A 17,136-nucleotide genomic window follows, 5' to 3' on the forward strand; every position below is an offset into this window, starting at 1 on the left:
CCAGGTGAAATTAATGGCACCATGTTTCCCTCTTTCAGGAGAACTTCTAGATCAGGGGAGTGCTTGAGTTTGCATCCAACACATTTTAGTAATTAAGTTTTAGAAAGTCTCCTTTACTCAAGTTCCTCATTTTTTGACAGCCAGTTTTGTAAGTAAGGCTGATCATGCACTTTTTTTCACAAGCAGTTCGTAATAGGTAAATATTTTTAATACAAAGATTCATACACATTCCAAAAAAATTCATTCACTACCTGAGAAAAAACAAAAACCCTTTGACACCAAAGAAGTATTTCTATATCACTACTACACCTGGACTTAAAACATTCCTCTCAAATCTTTAGCTTGCCTATAGATGTGTGTGCATGCACATGTGTATACCAGTCATAAACATTACCACTGTGAGATCATCAATAACATGCTGTTGTTCTTTGACTTGCAGTCTAAGGAATTCAATTTCTTGTTCCTCTCGTGTGCTGCTGAGATCATTCAAAGATGTGTGCCTCTTCAGTGCTGGTTGTGCAGATAACTTTTCTTTCTACAACAACAAAAAACATAAAGAATGTTTTAAAGTGTCTTGCTGCAACAGGAGAAAAACTCTCATGTACGATGTAGCAACCAAAAATTCTTTGAACCCATCAGTGCTTATTCCACTACAACACAAGGCCTCTTTCAGCAAAAAAAACCCCTCACATTCTACATGCCTCTGTTAATCTCTCACATAAGATATTTTAGAACAGAATCAAAGAACAGTCTGGGAAAAAATATTAGCAGACAAGTGAACCCAGTGATCTAGCATAGTGCATGCACTCAAATTCATTTCTGACTTCTAATCACAAAAGCAGTATTTATTAAAGCTGATTTTTAGTCACTGCTTTTTACAGCCTGCAAAAACATTTTATCTATCTGGGCTCTTTTCCCTTAATCAGTGTGAATTGATACAACACAAAGCACATGCCACTCTGAATTTAGAATATGAGTTTTCAGCTGTGTTGTTTGCATTTGACAGTTGCACCATCCCACTGTGGAGACTGATCTGTTTGTTGGAATAAAAGCCTCACAAGCACTTCCACCTCAATGTAACTGTGTGCAATGTGCTCTCATAACATGATGTTGGAGGTGATTACTTACCAGAGATAGTTACTTACCAGTTCTACGTTTTCCCTCGATAAATTTTTTATTTTTTCTTCCATTCTCTGGATACATTGTAACATATCATCATTTTTTTTGCTCATCCTTTTATTTTTTTCTACCAAAGGCTTCAGCTGACTTTCTGTCTCCCGAGAACGTTTCAGCTGCAAATGGCAAAGGAATGAAGTTAGCTCTGCTTTAGTTTGAAGGAAAGAAAAAATAGGTGTGCTTTCACTTGCCTTGCTTAATTCAGAAGGTTTAGCTCTTCTGCTAAATGGCATCTAACATACACCACTGCTGAACTAAGAACTACAGCAGTTCAAACAAGTAAGATGTAACATTTTTGTATTGTCTGCCAAAACACTCAACCTGGTCACTGGATTTTGCTCTTGGCAAACAGTTATGATGATCCATAGTGATTTCTTTATGAAATAATCTCAATTTATATAAGCTTCTTGTGGCCAACTAGGTCTCTAGACAAGTTGTTTTCACCAATTTAGCCATGCCTTAAGAGGAGGACACTCTTCCTCCTCTTAATGCATAATTAGAGCAATGAGAAAGTCAGCCAGAGGGCACAGATTCAATCTCAGCATTCTGCTGACATTTTCAAGCTGCTCAATTTTGCTCCTGTGGTTTTATAATGTTAGTCAATTACATGAAGCAAATTACTGCTCTTCCTTGCATTTGTGTGTATTTAATATTTCACTGTTTTTACTCCATGAGCTGTTTTGTTTGGGGGAAAATCTATTTTTCTCAGTCAAAAGATTTAAAAATTTGTTAAGTTTTATCTGGAAAGGAGAAAGAGATAAATTCACTGAGTATTTGGTTTTCTGTTTCACTCTTGAGAAAATTATTTTTCACAGTTCTTAATCACATGGCCTTCCTGATACTACTGATTTTATGTCTATTATTTCATAATATAAAACCTGCTCCACATCCCTTTCAAAATATATTCCTTATGCCACTGAATCTAGAATCAAGAAGAGCACTTGACTGAGTCTTACATGCCCTCCATCTAGAGGGACACTGAAGGATACATTGCAATACTTCAGCATTCTTCAGGGATGTTTTGCATTAATTAGCTCCACAGAAAGGATTAACAAGGAAGGAGGTGTCAATATCTCACAAAGATGTCAATGTTTCACTCATCTATAGGACTGACACATAGCACCACTTCAGCCCTCACCATAATTTTAGAATCAGATATACAGGTTCCAGCTTTTTAGAATGAAAAATCTTTTCTACTGCCACTAGAATTAGGGCATTAAGGGACATGTGTAAAAATTCCTGTTGTGAAACTCACCTCCCATTGCAGGCAATGGGAGTTTTACCATTAACCTCAGTGGAAGCAATTAAGTACTGATAAAGGCTGATAAAATTCATTCTTAAAATTCATGTCATATCCTTTTTGCCTAAGTTACTATCCCTCTTCTAGGATAATTTCACCTAGTTAAGAGACTTCCCTTGAGAAATGGCAGATTTTTCATCATTCAGCTTTAACTCCTAGCTAGCATAAGCATGTCACAAATTTCAAAAGGATGAATACAGCAATTTAAGTGCATGGATTATGCATGTTTTACACAACATCGTTACACAGTACTACAGGCAATATACCAGTTAATTTGATTACTGTGACCCCAAAACAAATCTGTAAATTTTAATTTTTGTGGAACAGAAATGGTTCCATCCATGTCTTCTATGGTCACAAGATTAATTTCTATAGAAATCTCTGTTACATTTAGATATAATTGACTGAGGCCAACCAGGACTAATTCATAAATTATTTATAACACTGACTTTCCAACATTAAATCTTTTGCCACAAAGATGCCCTCCCAGTCACCACCTCTGTTATTACTGATTAATTTACCAGTTCATTTCTTTCATCTGCTAGGAGAGTATTTCTGTCTTCCAGCTTTCTTATTACAGCATTCAGTTCAGCGATTTTTAACTGAAATCTCCTCACATCTCGTTCATCCAGATGCTGCTCCTTTACATCAAAAACATACAGATTTATAAAATTACTTAAAAAATAATATTTTACTGTCCATAGTTTAATATGATAGCTTAGCAACTGTAGTGTGTAAATTTGAAACAGACTCGTACATCAGTGTCTGGAAAACTATAATTAACTGAAACACTAAATAATAACATCCTGGGAAAATGCTTCATGACCAGCATATTGTGAAATGCATGTAAAGTTTAACAATAAAAAAAATTATCTAGGTAAATAATATTTCACATATAGCAGGTTACTTCTTACCAGATTTCTCACTCTCAGCTAAAACAATTCTAGTGTAAAGGACATAGATTAAAATCACATGGTTCAGTTTTTGAGAAGTATAGTACCTATTTTCTAATGGTTAAAATATCCCTAATGAAATAGTGAGAAAATACTGAGGTTCACAGCTCAAGATCACAGTGTAAATTCTAGAAGTTCTATGTCCACATATTTCTCAATATTCTTTGCAATTTAAGAGGTCCAAGGAGTTTTTAAATCATCAGTAAAACAGCACAGTGCAGCACCAGGCCATTTACCATTAACTGGTCCTAGCAGTAACCACAAAACCAAGGTGAACACCCAGGCAGTTCTCCAGAGCTGAACTTCAGAGAAAACACCATTTTCTTACCGGACTTCCCATCAGTTCGCTGATATCTGCCACTCCTGCAGGAAGCTCCCTCTTGGGACTACTGTGGTATCGCTCTGCCTCCTTCACTTGGACAAGCTGCTCATCCAAAGCTTCTTTCTGAAGGAGCAGTTTCTGTGTGTGGCCTGCCTGGACACCAAGGTCTTTCTCCAGAGCCAGAATCACCCTGTCTTTGCCTTTTATCTCGTCCATCTGGAAAGAAATAATTCATGAAGGAAGTCTCTGTAACATCCCCAAGTGCTCACTGCATCCAAACATACAAATTTGCAAAAACAAAGTTATGTTTCTCTCAGAATTACACCAGCATTGAAACTGTGGCTGCCAAAAAGAAAATATATCTTCTCTGTAGTCTTTTTCTCTGTCCTTAAAAAAGGTTCAGCCTTCACTTGATCAAGAGTTTCCTTGGTCCAGTCTCAACTCAAGAGACAAAAAAAATTAGATGCAAACATGCAGTGAAACAGAATACACAGCCACTGAAAACATCCACTTCACCTGAGGATACACACTTCTATACGGAGAAAAAAATCTGTTTTCACTATATTTCAGCAAAGAAACACAATTAGTACAAGACAAAAACACCCTTTAAAACTCACCTGGGCTTTGTTTCAAAGCTTGAGCCACAGACATTTTCCCCATGTTGACTCCCTCTTTATTAGTGAATATCATGTGTGGTGAATCTCTTCACAGACATTTAAATTAGTAGCATATACATGCACAATATTTAAACTTAAAATCTTAAGCATACCTATGTATTTTATGTGGCCTTGTTATAAGATTCAAATGAGGACTAGTCTTTGTGTAGAAGGAAAAAAGTAAGTGCACACAGACCATAAGAACAAAGGGTAGGAAGAAAGAGCTCTTAAACACCCTCTCTGGTTACTGAACTGTGTGTTCATACATCTCCATACCAAATAAAGCACACTGCTCACAGTGATCCACTGCAGCTCTCATAGGATTTGTCCCTTGCAGCATCAGTGTTAAATTCACTTTGGTACTATTCCAAATGCTAGAGGAAGTGACAATCTGCAGCAGTTACTATAGAAACAGATTTCTTAACAAGAACATTAACCATTAACAATGTATTTATTGGAACTGTGCTGTATCTCCTCCAGTTTACAAAACCATTTTCTTCACCAACATAAATGCATGGAATTTTGGAAGAGTATTATAACCTTATTTGAAAAAATAGAATCATGAACTAGTTAAATCATATGTTTGTTGTTTATTATAGTCCTACATCCATAGAAGTCCTTTATGTCAAGTTGCACCTAAAGAAAAAAGAAGGGAAAGAAAAAAATACATACTAGAAGTAATTTATAGTTCAAGGTGATTTACAGGATTAAACACAAAGAGATTACATGATCGGATGCAATTTGCTTCTTCAGGATTCTTGCCTTAATCCTTTCACAGTCTACAAAGCACATGAAATTAGTTTGTGTAAAGAACCTGAGTGGCAGGAGATGGCTTGGCTGAACCATGATCAAAGATAAAAAGGTCAGATTTGAAGTGAATAAGCTGGTCTAGACTGCTCTGAAGTTCTAACTGGAACTGATGAAGATTGGCTCAGATGCAGACTTCTTCCCTGATTTAGAAAAGTTGCTGTGTCCCAACTCCTTGTACAGTAAATAAAAACAATACTTCCCAGTATGTCAACTCACATTTGTGAGACTTCCAAGTATGCCAAAAAAAGATATGCGGGAAAGAATGCAGTTTTTATTAATGGAAGAATTTGCAACATGCAGGATTTCAGAGGGACTGTGCAGTGAACAACAATGACAAAAATTAAGCAGCTGCCTCATTTACTGAATGCTATCTGTCAGGCACACTGATCTATAAGGGCGCCCTTGGGAGGAAAAAATGTCGTGTAACTAAATACTGTGGACAGTTTCGCTTTCAGTTACACAGGTGTTCACACTGAACATCCATATAGCTGACACAGGAATCTGCCCAGGCAAGGCACACATTCAATAAGACCCAAGCTCACATATGCAGCCCTAATTCAAGGTACCTAATTAGTTGTGTATTTCATAATCTTCCTGTTCTCACAACTTATTGGTAAACGCCATGACATAGGTTTTAAGTTGGAAGAAAAAAGCAAAGCAACAATCTTGGTACTTGCTGAACTGACACAGAACTGATCCTTTGAAATAGATGTGACCAGTGCAGCCACACCCACGTCACCCTCCTCTCACACTTCCATTGATCAAAGCACACAAACTCACACAAATTAGAAAGAAATGCCACAAAAGAGCATGGCTTTGAGGTGAGGGTTAAGGGAAGGCATAATTCTCCTCTGCTTTTCCTACTACTCTTTTTCCAACCACAAAAACCTGCATGTGGTAAATCTTTCAGATAACAACAAATGCCTCATGTTTAAGTCAAACTAAAAGTCTTTGAAACACTGATATAATGAAATAGCAATGACTGCAGAGCCTTTTTTATTTTGGGTTTTTATTTTAAGTTACAGGTATGCACTAGAAAACCTGTTACTCATGTAAACCTGGGCACACACACACACAGATACACAGAACACTGCAAGAGCGCTTAGTTTTTAATAAGCACAAACCACAAGACCACAGAATTTCTAAGCAGCTAACTTACCACAAATTGATAAAGATTATTAGAACTGCATCAAAAATGCCTCCAAACTGTGCTTCAGAAGCATGGGGGTCAGTACAGTTGTGCTCTCTTCAAGGGAACGGTTACACCCTTTGTTCATCCAATGTAACTGCATCGACCTAGTTTATGTCTCAGTTTTCTTACATCTACAGCAATCTCACCCAAAGCCTTACTATCTTTTTCAGCCTTGCATGGTGCAGAGCAAATCTGTTCATCTTCCTTGTCTGTTTTCTTAACAGAGAGCACAAATTGGTCTAGAGTGGGGGGAAAAAAAATGAAGAGAAGTATTTTACAGCGATGCAACCTCCCTCAGTTGCACGTGGAAGAGATGGTATGTCAGGGGCCCAGGAGGGAATGAAAGAGGAGTCATGACTAAGAAAAAGGGAGAGATGGTTTAGGTTTAAACTGAGCATAAGCTGCCACAGAAGAAGACTTTAGTTTAGCCTAGTATTGTATATTCTGATAGTTATCAGAAGCTCAACCAAAGTCTCCATGTCACTTCTGTTCCACTGGAGAACCACTGGAGCCACAGTTTGTTACACAAAGGAAAAAAAGTTTGCAGCATAAAGGCCAACCAACTAATGTAATTAAGTATGCATTAGGTATGTATTTTAGACATATGTATTATGGCCTTTATTTTAGTGGGGAGAAGCATATCTTCCATTAGGCAAATGAAAATTAAAATGGATTAATCCCGTTTCCCTGCTGCCTCTATTTTAATCCATCACATGTTGTGGAAGCAACGCTCTCGTAGCCAAGATTCTCTAAGAATCTACATGGTCTTAAAGAGAAGGAGCATTTTTTTATTAGACTAAGTGACATAGTTGATAAGAAAGCTCTCAGGCACAGAAGCCCTAGCAGATCAGATTAAGAAGTGTTTTCATGTTTTCTACCATGGCACTATACTTGAAGGACCAACATGTGACAACTGGAACCTGCATGCATAACTCCCACCACTGCTTTCACAGATTCCTGCCTGTTCTGCAACTCATTTGAGACCTCTCAATAAGATACAGAGGATAGATACCATCTTTTTTTCCAACATATTTAGCACAATGACATCCCAATCATGCATTGCACTCATACATATTGTATAAATCAAGTACACAATCCCAGAAATTCCTTCCAAGTGTTGTTTATACATGAAGATTTCAAATTTGTCTCAGTTTAAAACAAATTTACCCACTTTCTGCAGCTACCAAGTACAACAGAGTCACATGAACTCTTTTATATTCTCTTTTGCATGGATTTTAAAGTACTTCAGAACAGTGATTATTTTTCTTTATACAGTTAAGGGTGGTACCAGTCAGTACAAAAAGTCTGTGGTAGGAAGACAGTGGAGCAAGATGATGTTAGAACATATTTTCAGTTATAGGCCTTGAGAAGAAAAGTAGCAGAAATACCCTCTGAAAGAGGATTTAAAGAAAATAAGATCATTCACAAGCAGCTGCAGAGGCAAATTACTGAGAAATCTCCTTGAGTAGCATAAGTAACTCTGGAGCTCTTGGTTCAAATTAGAGCTTTTAAAATATCATTTCTTCAGGGGTTTTGTGCTGTCAAATGTTAGCTGCTGAACACAAACACTACCTGCATTATGTCATTTACAGCCTGTGTCAAAATCACCCAGGTTCCTAAGAAAATGTATCTAACTGCCCTCTTACAGCTAAGAGAAATGAGCAGAAATGGGTCTTTTAATAATATTTATCAAACATGAAAGAGAACCAAGCCATTCATGAGAAAAAGCATCCCCTGCCAATTATGCCACACTTCAATGGCTACAGTGAAAGAAAATCAGAGACCTTTGGGGGAACTTTAGTCTCTCATGAAGTTGAAAGAGAAATTCCCAGGGAATTAAAAGCTACATCTATCAAGGCAATGACATATTTAGTTTCCAAAGTGGAAAAAGCCAGCTGCTGCATTGCCAAGTGTAAGACCTTCTTCTTTACCCATCCTTGTCAAAGTTATCTCCTAGCCAACTGCAGAACAAAATTCTACAGTGCACTTCTCCAGCAAAAATTTAATTAACCTTCATACTAAGTGCCTGACACTGAAAATAGGACTATCATGACAGAGGGATTGCTGGTTACTATAAAGAACTAAAAGAATATTTTTCTCAAAAAAACAGGTAAAGATTGAACTAAAAAGAATTAACATATTTTACGTTTATAAAGGGACACTAAGACCTAACAACAACACTACAAGCTGAAAGCCCATGTGGAGAAAAGAATTAAAACATTCCAGAGTTGGGTATAGTATTCCCTACAAATTCAAATAAATGTTTGCTGCTTATTTGGGACACTTAGGGGGAAAAAGGACAAGAGATGCCAACCATTCTGTGGAATAATAAGGATCACAGACAGAAGTGGATAGGATTTATTCTTTATTTCATGTGTAATTTTTCTAAACCAACAGTCAATAATTTCCTCCTTTTAGCAGCTTTTCCCACATATTTTTCTGAAGTGTGTAAATATCTTCAGAAGTTTTGATAAATTATACAAGAAGCATCACATCAGCAGAAAATTCCAGAACTTACTGATAAGGTTTCTCACATTTTTATCAAAGGCCAGTTACAACTTCTACTACTGGATTTTTCCTATTACCTATACCAAGCGTTCATTGACAGAACTGTAATGAAAAAGTAGTCAAAAAGATAAAAATATAGCAAAACTAATACAAATTTTAGGAGATTTTTTTTGGCCAGGTGCTACATCACATGTAGCTTTTGTGGGTTTTTAACACTGTAAGGAGACAGAGAAGTCAAATTTGTGACCTTCCTAACTTTTTAGAAAATATTAAGAACAAACAGAAATGCTGAGCCTGCACTATGAAAAAGGTTTCATTAGATCTGCTTGATTCAAGTAAAAACAGCATCTGGCTGGAATGCTGCCCTGTGAGCTCCTAAGAGAAGAAACATAAATCTTCAGAGGACAGAAAGCCAAGTATTATTTGCAGTCCTACAAAGCTGGAGGTGGTGGGTCTCTGCTGCAGATTAGCTCAGCCTTGGAATGCAGCTGAAACACGTGTCTCCAACAGATGGTAAAATCCAGGGAGCAGCCTAGCATTTGATATCAGCAGCTGTGTGTGAAATACATGCGGGTTAAGCGGCCGAGAAGCAGCGCGCTGCAGCTCCGCCCAGCCATGCACGACCGCCTCGGGTGATTCAAAGCTCAGCTTTCCAGTCTTAAAATTCGAGACTGCTTAGGAGTCAAAACTCACACACACGTGCCAGTGCACAAGTGAAGAGAGAAAAGCCAGGCTTCACCCTTCTCCTCAGGCCAGCAGGGAGTGTCCCTGCCAACAGCCAACTGTCCCTGTGCGCCACAATTTTCAGAGACAAATGTCTCTGCACTGCCCCCAGCGATGAAAGTAGCATAAAGATACAAATTCCACTGCCTTAAAATGGGAAAATCCTAGTAATGGTAATGCAGGAGCACATGAATGCTATTAGAAAACTGTTCCCATCAGTAGGTAATTTGGGGTTTGGTGGAGTGTTAAACTTTTGCTTTATTACTTTTCATGTCAATTGCTCATTTGAAGTAACGGAATGCACTTTTCCCCAAATTTGTAGATGATACCAAATTCAGTGGAGCTGTTACAACACTAGAGGATACGAGGACCATTCAGAGGAGCTTTTTGACATGTTGGAGAAATGAGCCAAGAAACCCTCATAAAGTTTGCCTAAGAAAGGTACAATGCCCTGCCCCTGGGAGAGCTCAAGTGCCTGCTGGATGCCAATTGAAGTTGGCAGTTTTGCAAGAAAGAAAAGAAGAAAAATAGAAAGACAAAAGGAAAGATCTTTGCATCGTGTAGAGCAAGTTGGACATGGGTCAGTGGTGAGAGCTTGCAATGATTGAAGTTAACTTGATACTGGGCCAAACCAGGAGGGGCGTACCAAAAAAGATTAAACTTTTAATTTAGCATATAGGAAACTACACCAGGAGCACCAGAGCCACTTCTGGGCTCCCCAGCACAAAAAAGAAGGTATTGACAAACTGGCCTAAGTGCCATATAACTGGAGGAAGGCCAGTAAGACCACTGTGGGCCAGCACTGCAGGAATGGTGAAAGTGCCAGGCTCGCTCAGCCAGCCAAAGGAAGAAGGCAGGATGAGTTAAAACAGCAAATATCCATTGAGCCATCCAAAGGGGAATACAGCCATGAACAAAGTACATGCTTCTCCAAGGCACACAGCAAAAGGACAATAGTGATAATCAAAATAAGAACAAGAAAGAAATCTTCCAGTGACTGGGCTTTAGGGCAGGCTGTCTCTGCTGAACTCCAATCTTGGGAGGTTTTCAAATGGGACTGGAGGAGGCCCAGAGCAACCTGACCCAACCTTCAAAGCAGAGCTGCTTCAAGCAGGACACTGGACCAGCTGACCTGGAGAGTCCTCACCATCTAAATTTCCCATGATTGTATTATACTCCCAATGCTAAATCACATTAAAGACATAGACACCTTAGTATGAGTATAATCCATACTAAGGACAGACAGACAGACAACCATATTAAGAGTCGTGTAAGGTTAGAGTATGAATTTGTGAAGGATGTGAGTTGAAGTTTTGGACTGTCCTAAACTGGAGAAACCTAATTCTTAATTCTAAAAAAAAAAAAAAACTGTCCAGAAGCCTTTGCTTAGAATGTGAGATGCTGTGTTACACACAGACAGAGAAACTGAAATACTAGTTTTAAAAAATCAATATAAATGATACATGAGCTCAATCCATAACATGTTTTTCCTCTTGAAGAGAAGTTTCAATGAAACTGCCTGGACTTCTACCTTTAAAAACTGCTTAATCTATTAGTTTGAATAATATTCTTTGATGTCCTGCATTATATTTATTTGGGAAACCCCAGACAGAAGCAGTGTTCCACACTGGAAAGAGTTTTTTATTTATGCAGCAATATAATTTGTACTAAGGAGATTAAGGACACTTAAGTAGTGCATCTGTCTCCATAAATCACTGCTGATCAGGAATTTCTAAAAATCACCCCTTGAAAACAATTTCTTTTACTTTGATGCTCTTAGCAGCAAAATGATTTTTCGCCCTGCAAGTATGAATCTGCAGTACTGCCAGATTGTTCTTTAGAAAATTTTTATAAGGCTACTTGAAAATACAATTAAAATATGCAAATTTAATTAATCTGGTGTACTCTGTGCCCTCTTAAACAGGAACCTTATTGTGCATCTAATACAATCAGTGGAATCTTAATGATTTTGTGGTTAAGAAAAAAATTTGGTCTGTTTTATATGGAAGTCTTTCAGTTAATTTCAATCCAAGCTGTTAAAGAATAAATATTCTTTAGGAAGACCATATGCGTAAAGATTTTAACAGGGTAGAATGGTATTTAGCTGTAAAATAAGTAAAAGGCTTGATGTTAAAGACATTTCCAATAATAGAAACAGTGTTTACTAAAACATACACCACAAAATGCAGGGTGCAAGTGTCATTTGTTCATTCCAAAGTTTAATTACTATATTAAGCATTCACAAAATAGTCAGGTTTTTTCTTATTCAACCAATACTAAAAATTAGTAGATCAGTGATGTCATAATTCAATATCCTTTTAATGACTGGGCTTTTTGCATATGTTTTCCAAGGCAAGGACTGCAAGGTGTCCATTAATCTTGCCACTGCAAAAACAGTACCTGGAGAAATGTGCCTTGCAATGTAAGGGCCTGCTTAAAAACGGTGTCCAAGTTGTCCCAGAATGAATGCAGCCTTGAGCTAACATGCTGCAGTCAACAGCCAAGGCCTCCTTCACACCTGTGCTGGCAACAGAATGAGGCTGGGCTGTCTCCAAGTATCACCAACTTTGTGAGCAGGCTATTTCAGGACTGTCAGGCAAAAGAGAGCAACTTTACTTACCTCTGAAAACGAACTTCAAACCTGATTTTCAGCCCAAGTCAGTTAAATGGCAAGCTTAATCAAGGACTAAGAAAAATTGGCTGCAATTGCTATTTGGCGTATTTTTGTACAATTTTCACTCCGTGGAACAATACAGCTGTTCAGACTCATCTACTCAGAAAATATGGGCTGAACAAAATAAATAATACCTGTTTTTTTTCCTTATTCTCCAAGGTGCCTCTTTACTTTCAAGACATCTGTTTCATTTGTCCCTCCAGTTTGTTACTAGCTATTTTTACTTCTGGTTTCATAGCTGCCAGCACATTGTGCTGATGCATATATACAACATGGATGTATTTTCTTAAAGGGTGGGGGAATAAAATCCACAGCAATTAGCATTCCTTCAATTAATGGAAAAATTTATATTACTGTTACATTTTCAATTACAGGAACCAAAAAATTCCAGTATAATTTCTTACCGCACATAGAAAAAGTGTGTTCTATGTTTTGCCATATAGATATTTTACTTTCTCTTATTAAGCACTAGGACCTTAGCCATCCAGTCTTGTTTCTGTCGAGGTTTGTTGGGTATTTTTCATGGCTCAATTCAAAACTACAAAAACACTCCCCAAATTGATCTATCGTATTTTTAAAAAATATAGTCAATATAATTGTATCTGTATATATATAGACAACAGATTTTTCTTTTTTCCTTTCTCATAACTTACTTTTTAATAGCAGCCAAGAATGGTAAGATTTTAGTCAGATTAGTCGTGGGTGTTAAAGTTAATAGCAAAATACAGATATTTTTCTAGCTGCACTATCTATAAGAAAAATATTCACAAAAGTAATCTGTGATCTGAAATGCAAAATAAATCAGCCAAGTCTGACAAGGCAATCAGACTGCATCCTGAATTACTCTATCTGAATCTGAATTACAGTATGGCCAGCCCATTTAGGTTGTTAATCCCAAAGATGCTGGTTTTTTAACAGTGCCACAAAACACTGCACACATACAAAAGAGCACATTAATTGAAACTCAGTTACAGAACGGTGCTAATATTAATAACACTTCCTTTCACATCCTGATCATTTAATCTCACAGAATGGTACAAAGCAATGAAGAACCCCAAATCCAGAGCTGATAGGGTTAATCTGAAATTGAAGGCGAGCATCCCTTGAACTAATTAAATGGAGGGGAGAGAGAGAGGGAAATATCCCAGTGATCAGACTCTATAATCCCACATGCTCTCTCAAAGGAAAAGAGAACCTATCTAGGAACCCTGCAGTATTTTTTACCTCATTCCAGATTTAAAGACTGCCCTGTGCAATAAAAACTACCTAAATTCCTGGAAGAATTCCTAGAAGAAACTCTTTCAAAAAACCCCACAAACCATAGCATTTAAGGAAAAAAATGAAATTCATTATATGAAAGGAAGGTAGGCACTAGAAGGCACCACAGGACTCTTGGAGGAAGACATAAACATTTCCTGAGAAAGCCCATGGGACCAGCAGCAGGCTTCCTCTGGTGCTGGGAAAAGGAAACAACATATATTCACCTTTTTAGATGCACTGAGTAAGACAGGCCCAGCAAGGCTACAATTAAAATTTTGAATGACACCACAGATTTTTTTTTGTGCCAGACAGAAAACAGAGTGCGCCTCTTCATCACCTTTGCACAACAGCAGGCTGAAAACCTCTACTCTTGACAGTGAAGAGCTAAGTATTTCCTTTGAAATCCTTCTTGGAGGAGGTGAAATTAATTTAGAAAATGTCCTCCAGAAAAACATATGATAGAATGTATCAACTTTTTCTCTTCTTTAATACTTTTTATAATTGTCTGTATTTCATAGCCATGATTTTAGAATTTTACATGTCTAATAGAAAACAGAATATGAAAGAAAGTGTGTTTGCAGAAACTCCGCATTGTTGGTCTTTGCAGTGGTCTTAATTAATGAACAAAATGATACCCCTGAGACTCGATCAACATCGAATTAATTTAAAGCATAAATATTTACTGCATTAAAAGCTTTCATTGTCTCAGACAGAAAACCAGCATCATTAAATAGATATTACAGTTTGTAGATTGTCCTCATCATAATTTTTCCTGAGGAATACAAGAAATAAGAGGTCATTTCTTCACAAATTCAAACCCACAAGATATTTTCCTAAGGAAACTGATGTTTCATTCTATTAGAAGTCTGTACTACTTGACATAACGTAAATATTATGCTTATTGTATTTTTTATTTTATTTGCATAGCTATCAAACTGCTAGTTTGTGCAGATAAACCATTAGGTATATACATACCTATAGAAAATATGTTATCAAACAGAAGTGTCACTTGATGAAGAGCTCTCTAAATGTATTACTGTGTACAGCCCATCTTAGATTCTTTACATTTTACAAAGCTGAATAATTTGGGGCACCCACTGTCAGGAAATACTGCCTGGATTTTGATTTTATACAAACAGCATAGTCTGCCATCTGTGCTGAACTCCTAGGGTTTATGAGGCGTGAAAAAAGCCTGTTGTCCTAGGCCCTAACTTTTCTGCTGCTATAGAAAAAACACAGAAATTCTGCAAGGGCAACAGTACTTCATATTGAATGACCTGGATAAAGATGCAGAAGAAGCAAAGAGACTGTCTTGTTTCAGCACAACTGGTTCCTCCAATTTAAATATAAAACCCTACGTGAATTTAATGTTGCCATCTCACAAGACATTCTTGCACTGTCCAGTGAACAATCCCTGACTTGTTTTGGTCACCAGGAGTATAGTTGTGCAACTATATAGGAAGGGGAAAGTCTATTTCTTTGATCTGTTGAGAAAATTCATTCTGGAAAGTCATGGTTGACTTGTATGCTATTTGGTGGGACATAAAGCTTCGGACTGTCTTGGATAGGCTATGGAGGAGCCTCCTTACCTTTGCTGTAAGGAGGAGAAATTGTGGCTCGTTGTAGCAAACAGCACTGATGGAAGATAGCACTGCCAAAGGCTGCTTTGACATTTATGGGCACATACAGCAATGTATCAATACCTGCTATAAACTGAAATAAGCAGCATTGCTTAGTGAACTCACCAGCCTGCGGATCTCCCTCTCACACTCCCGCTTTATTCTATTGATCTCATCCTGGTGGGACTGATAAGCCGTGCGCAGGTCCGCAGCCTTCATCTTATCTGCCTGCATAATGTTGTTCAGAGCTTCTTCAAGCTGCTTTTTGCCAGATTTCAGCTCCAAGATCTCTTGCTGCAGCTTCATTCGTTCCCCGTCGAACGCCTTGCGAGCCTCCTCCTTAGCCTCGCTCAGCAGCGCCGTCTTCACCTTGTCAGCCGCCCCGTCCCGCAGGACATTGACTGTGGACTGCAAACGCTGAATCTCACCATCTTTGATCTTCACCATTCTTGCCACCTCCTGCTCATGCTGCCGGATCAGTAGCTCTCTGACGCTCTGAAGTTCCTTCATTTTCTCCTCATGGAGCTTGGCTTTCAGTTCAGAAACATAGGCAGTGTGCTTATGCTGCTCCTGCTCCCTTTCTTGCTTAACCTCTTGGATTTTTTCTCTCAGTTTGCCCACCTGGAACAAAATATAAAATATTGACTGACAAGCACCACTCCACTTTTTAAAGTCACCGAGGAAACTGCCTCTAAACTGTTCTTCAAAACCTGTCCTATATATTCAAAAGCAAACACTGCACACCTCTCTCCAGTGAACAAACAGGGCTGGAAAAGGCCATGTGCATGTCAAGGAATCTGCTATGTGTAACTGGTAATGAGTTCTCACAGATCTAGGGAATAAAATAAAACTGACCAACATACAATCTAGTTATCTCCTTATTTCCTGTACCAACCACACCAGGCTACTCTCACCCATAACCCCTCCACTGCACTCTACAAGCAAATGGAAAATTACTCGAACAGGGAAAAGACTTTATGCTGGAAATACTTTTCTTTTGGATTTCTTAATTTCTTAGCTGTTTTAATGGGAAAGTCCTTATTATACAAACCAAAAGAATTGGCCTTTTGAAAAATCAAGTCTACTCAATGGACCTCAGATCTCACCCCAAAACTGAAACTATTCATGTCCCCAGACATTTCAGAAAATATAGGCCAGTGAGTCTAAGGGCTGGGGAGGGAGTAGTGGAAAAATGTTACAGACTATTATAATAATATCCACTGTGATGAAACCTCATTATAAAATGATGCTCAGCAGGCTGCATGGAAAGCAATGCTTTTTTCCATGTGGGATTAGATGTTAATTTAGAATAAAGGGGGAAAAAAGAGAAAGGCTCACTTGTCTATTAGAGTATGCCAGAAAGGATATAATGTATTTCATCATTCATAGTTTCAGTAACATCTTTCAACTATCCCCATTACTGAGACTGCCAAAACCTCTGTCAGAGGCAGAGGTTTCAAAACTTGTGTTTTAACCCTCAGTGACAATACAAACATACATAGCAAAATAGAAATTCATGTTAAAAGGAGGCTACCAAGCAGCAAAATGTTAGTCACTGCCACATCTGCTTCTGCCTGTGCAGCACAAAGCTGTGATTTGCAGTCATGTGACACATTTAATTTAGACTAAATTAAGCCAGAATTGCAACTTGATCAGAGAGGTGTCCAGTCAGGATCAACCCACCACAACTTGACCTGAAGTCTTCAGACAGCTGGGACAGCAGACTTTTCCCAGGCAGAAAATGTTACAGTCCTCTTACTTTGAACAGTAGCTATGAAAATTAACCAACTAAAACTTACCCTTGATTTAAAGAAAGGAAGAGATTGGAGCAAGAAAGGAAGGAAAGGTATCATACATTTTTATGAAAGTAACCTAGATGAAGTGTTGACTAAACACCACCTGGGAGAGCACTATAATTAGAGCTGTTCAAAAGGTAATAGCTA

The 17,136-nt window shown here is 38.0% G+C and overlaps 1 protein-coding gene across 9 annotated transcripts in view; it reads right to left on the reverse strand.

Moving 5' to 3' along the window:
* Positions 1 to 17,136, reverse strand: part of JAKMIP1 (janus kinase and microtubule interacting protein 1) — a 224,658-nt gene that overhangs the window by 139,128 nt on the left and 68,394 nt on the right. For all 9 annotated transcript variants that reach the window (XM_064418704.1, XM_064418708.1, XM_064418701.1 and 6 more), the window contains 5 exons: positions 15,320 to 15,814; positions 3,758 to 3,967; positions 2,998 to 3,117; positions 1,146 to 1,292; positions 395 to 535 (listed from right to left, as the gene is read on the reverse strand). In XM_064418704.1, the coding sequence (XP_064274774.1) occupies positions 395 to 535; positions 1,146 to 1,292; positions 2,998 to 3,117; positions 3,758 to 3,967; positions 15,320 to 15,814 (1,113 nt within the window). The remainder of the gene's footprint in view (positions 1 to 394; positions 536 to 1,145; positions 1,293 to 2,997; positions 3,118 to 3,757; positions 3,968 to 15,319; positions 15,815 to 17,136) is intronic.

The sequence above is a fragment of the Passer domesticus genome, chromosome 4 (genome assembly GCF_036417665.1).
Source record: "Passer domesticus isolate bPasDom1 chromosome 4, bPasDom1.hap1, whole genome shotgun sequence".
Lineage (NCBI taxonomy): Eukaryota > Metazoa > Chordata > Aves > Passeriformes > Passeridae > Passer > Passer domesticus.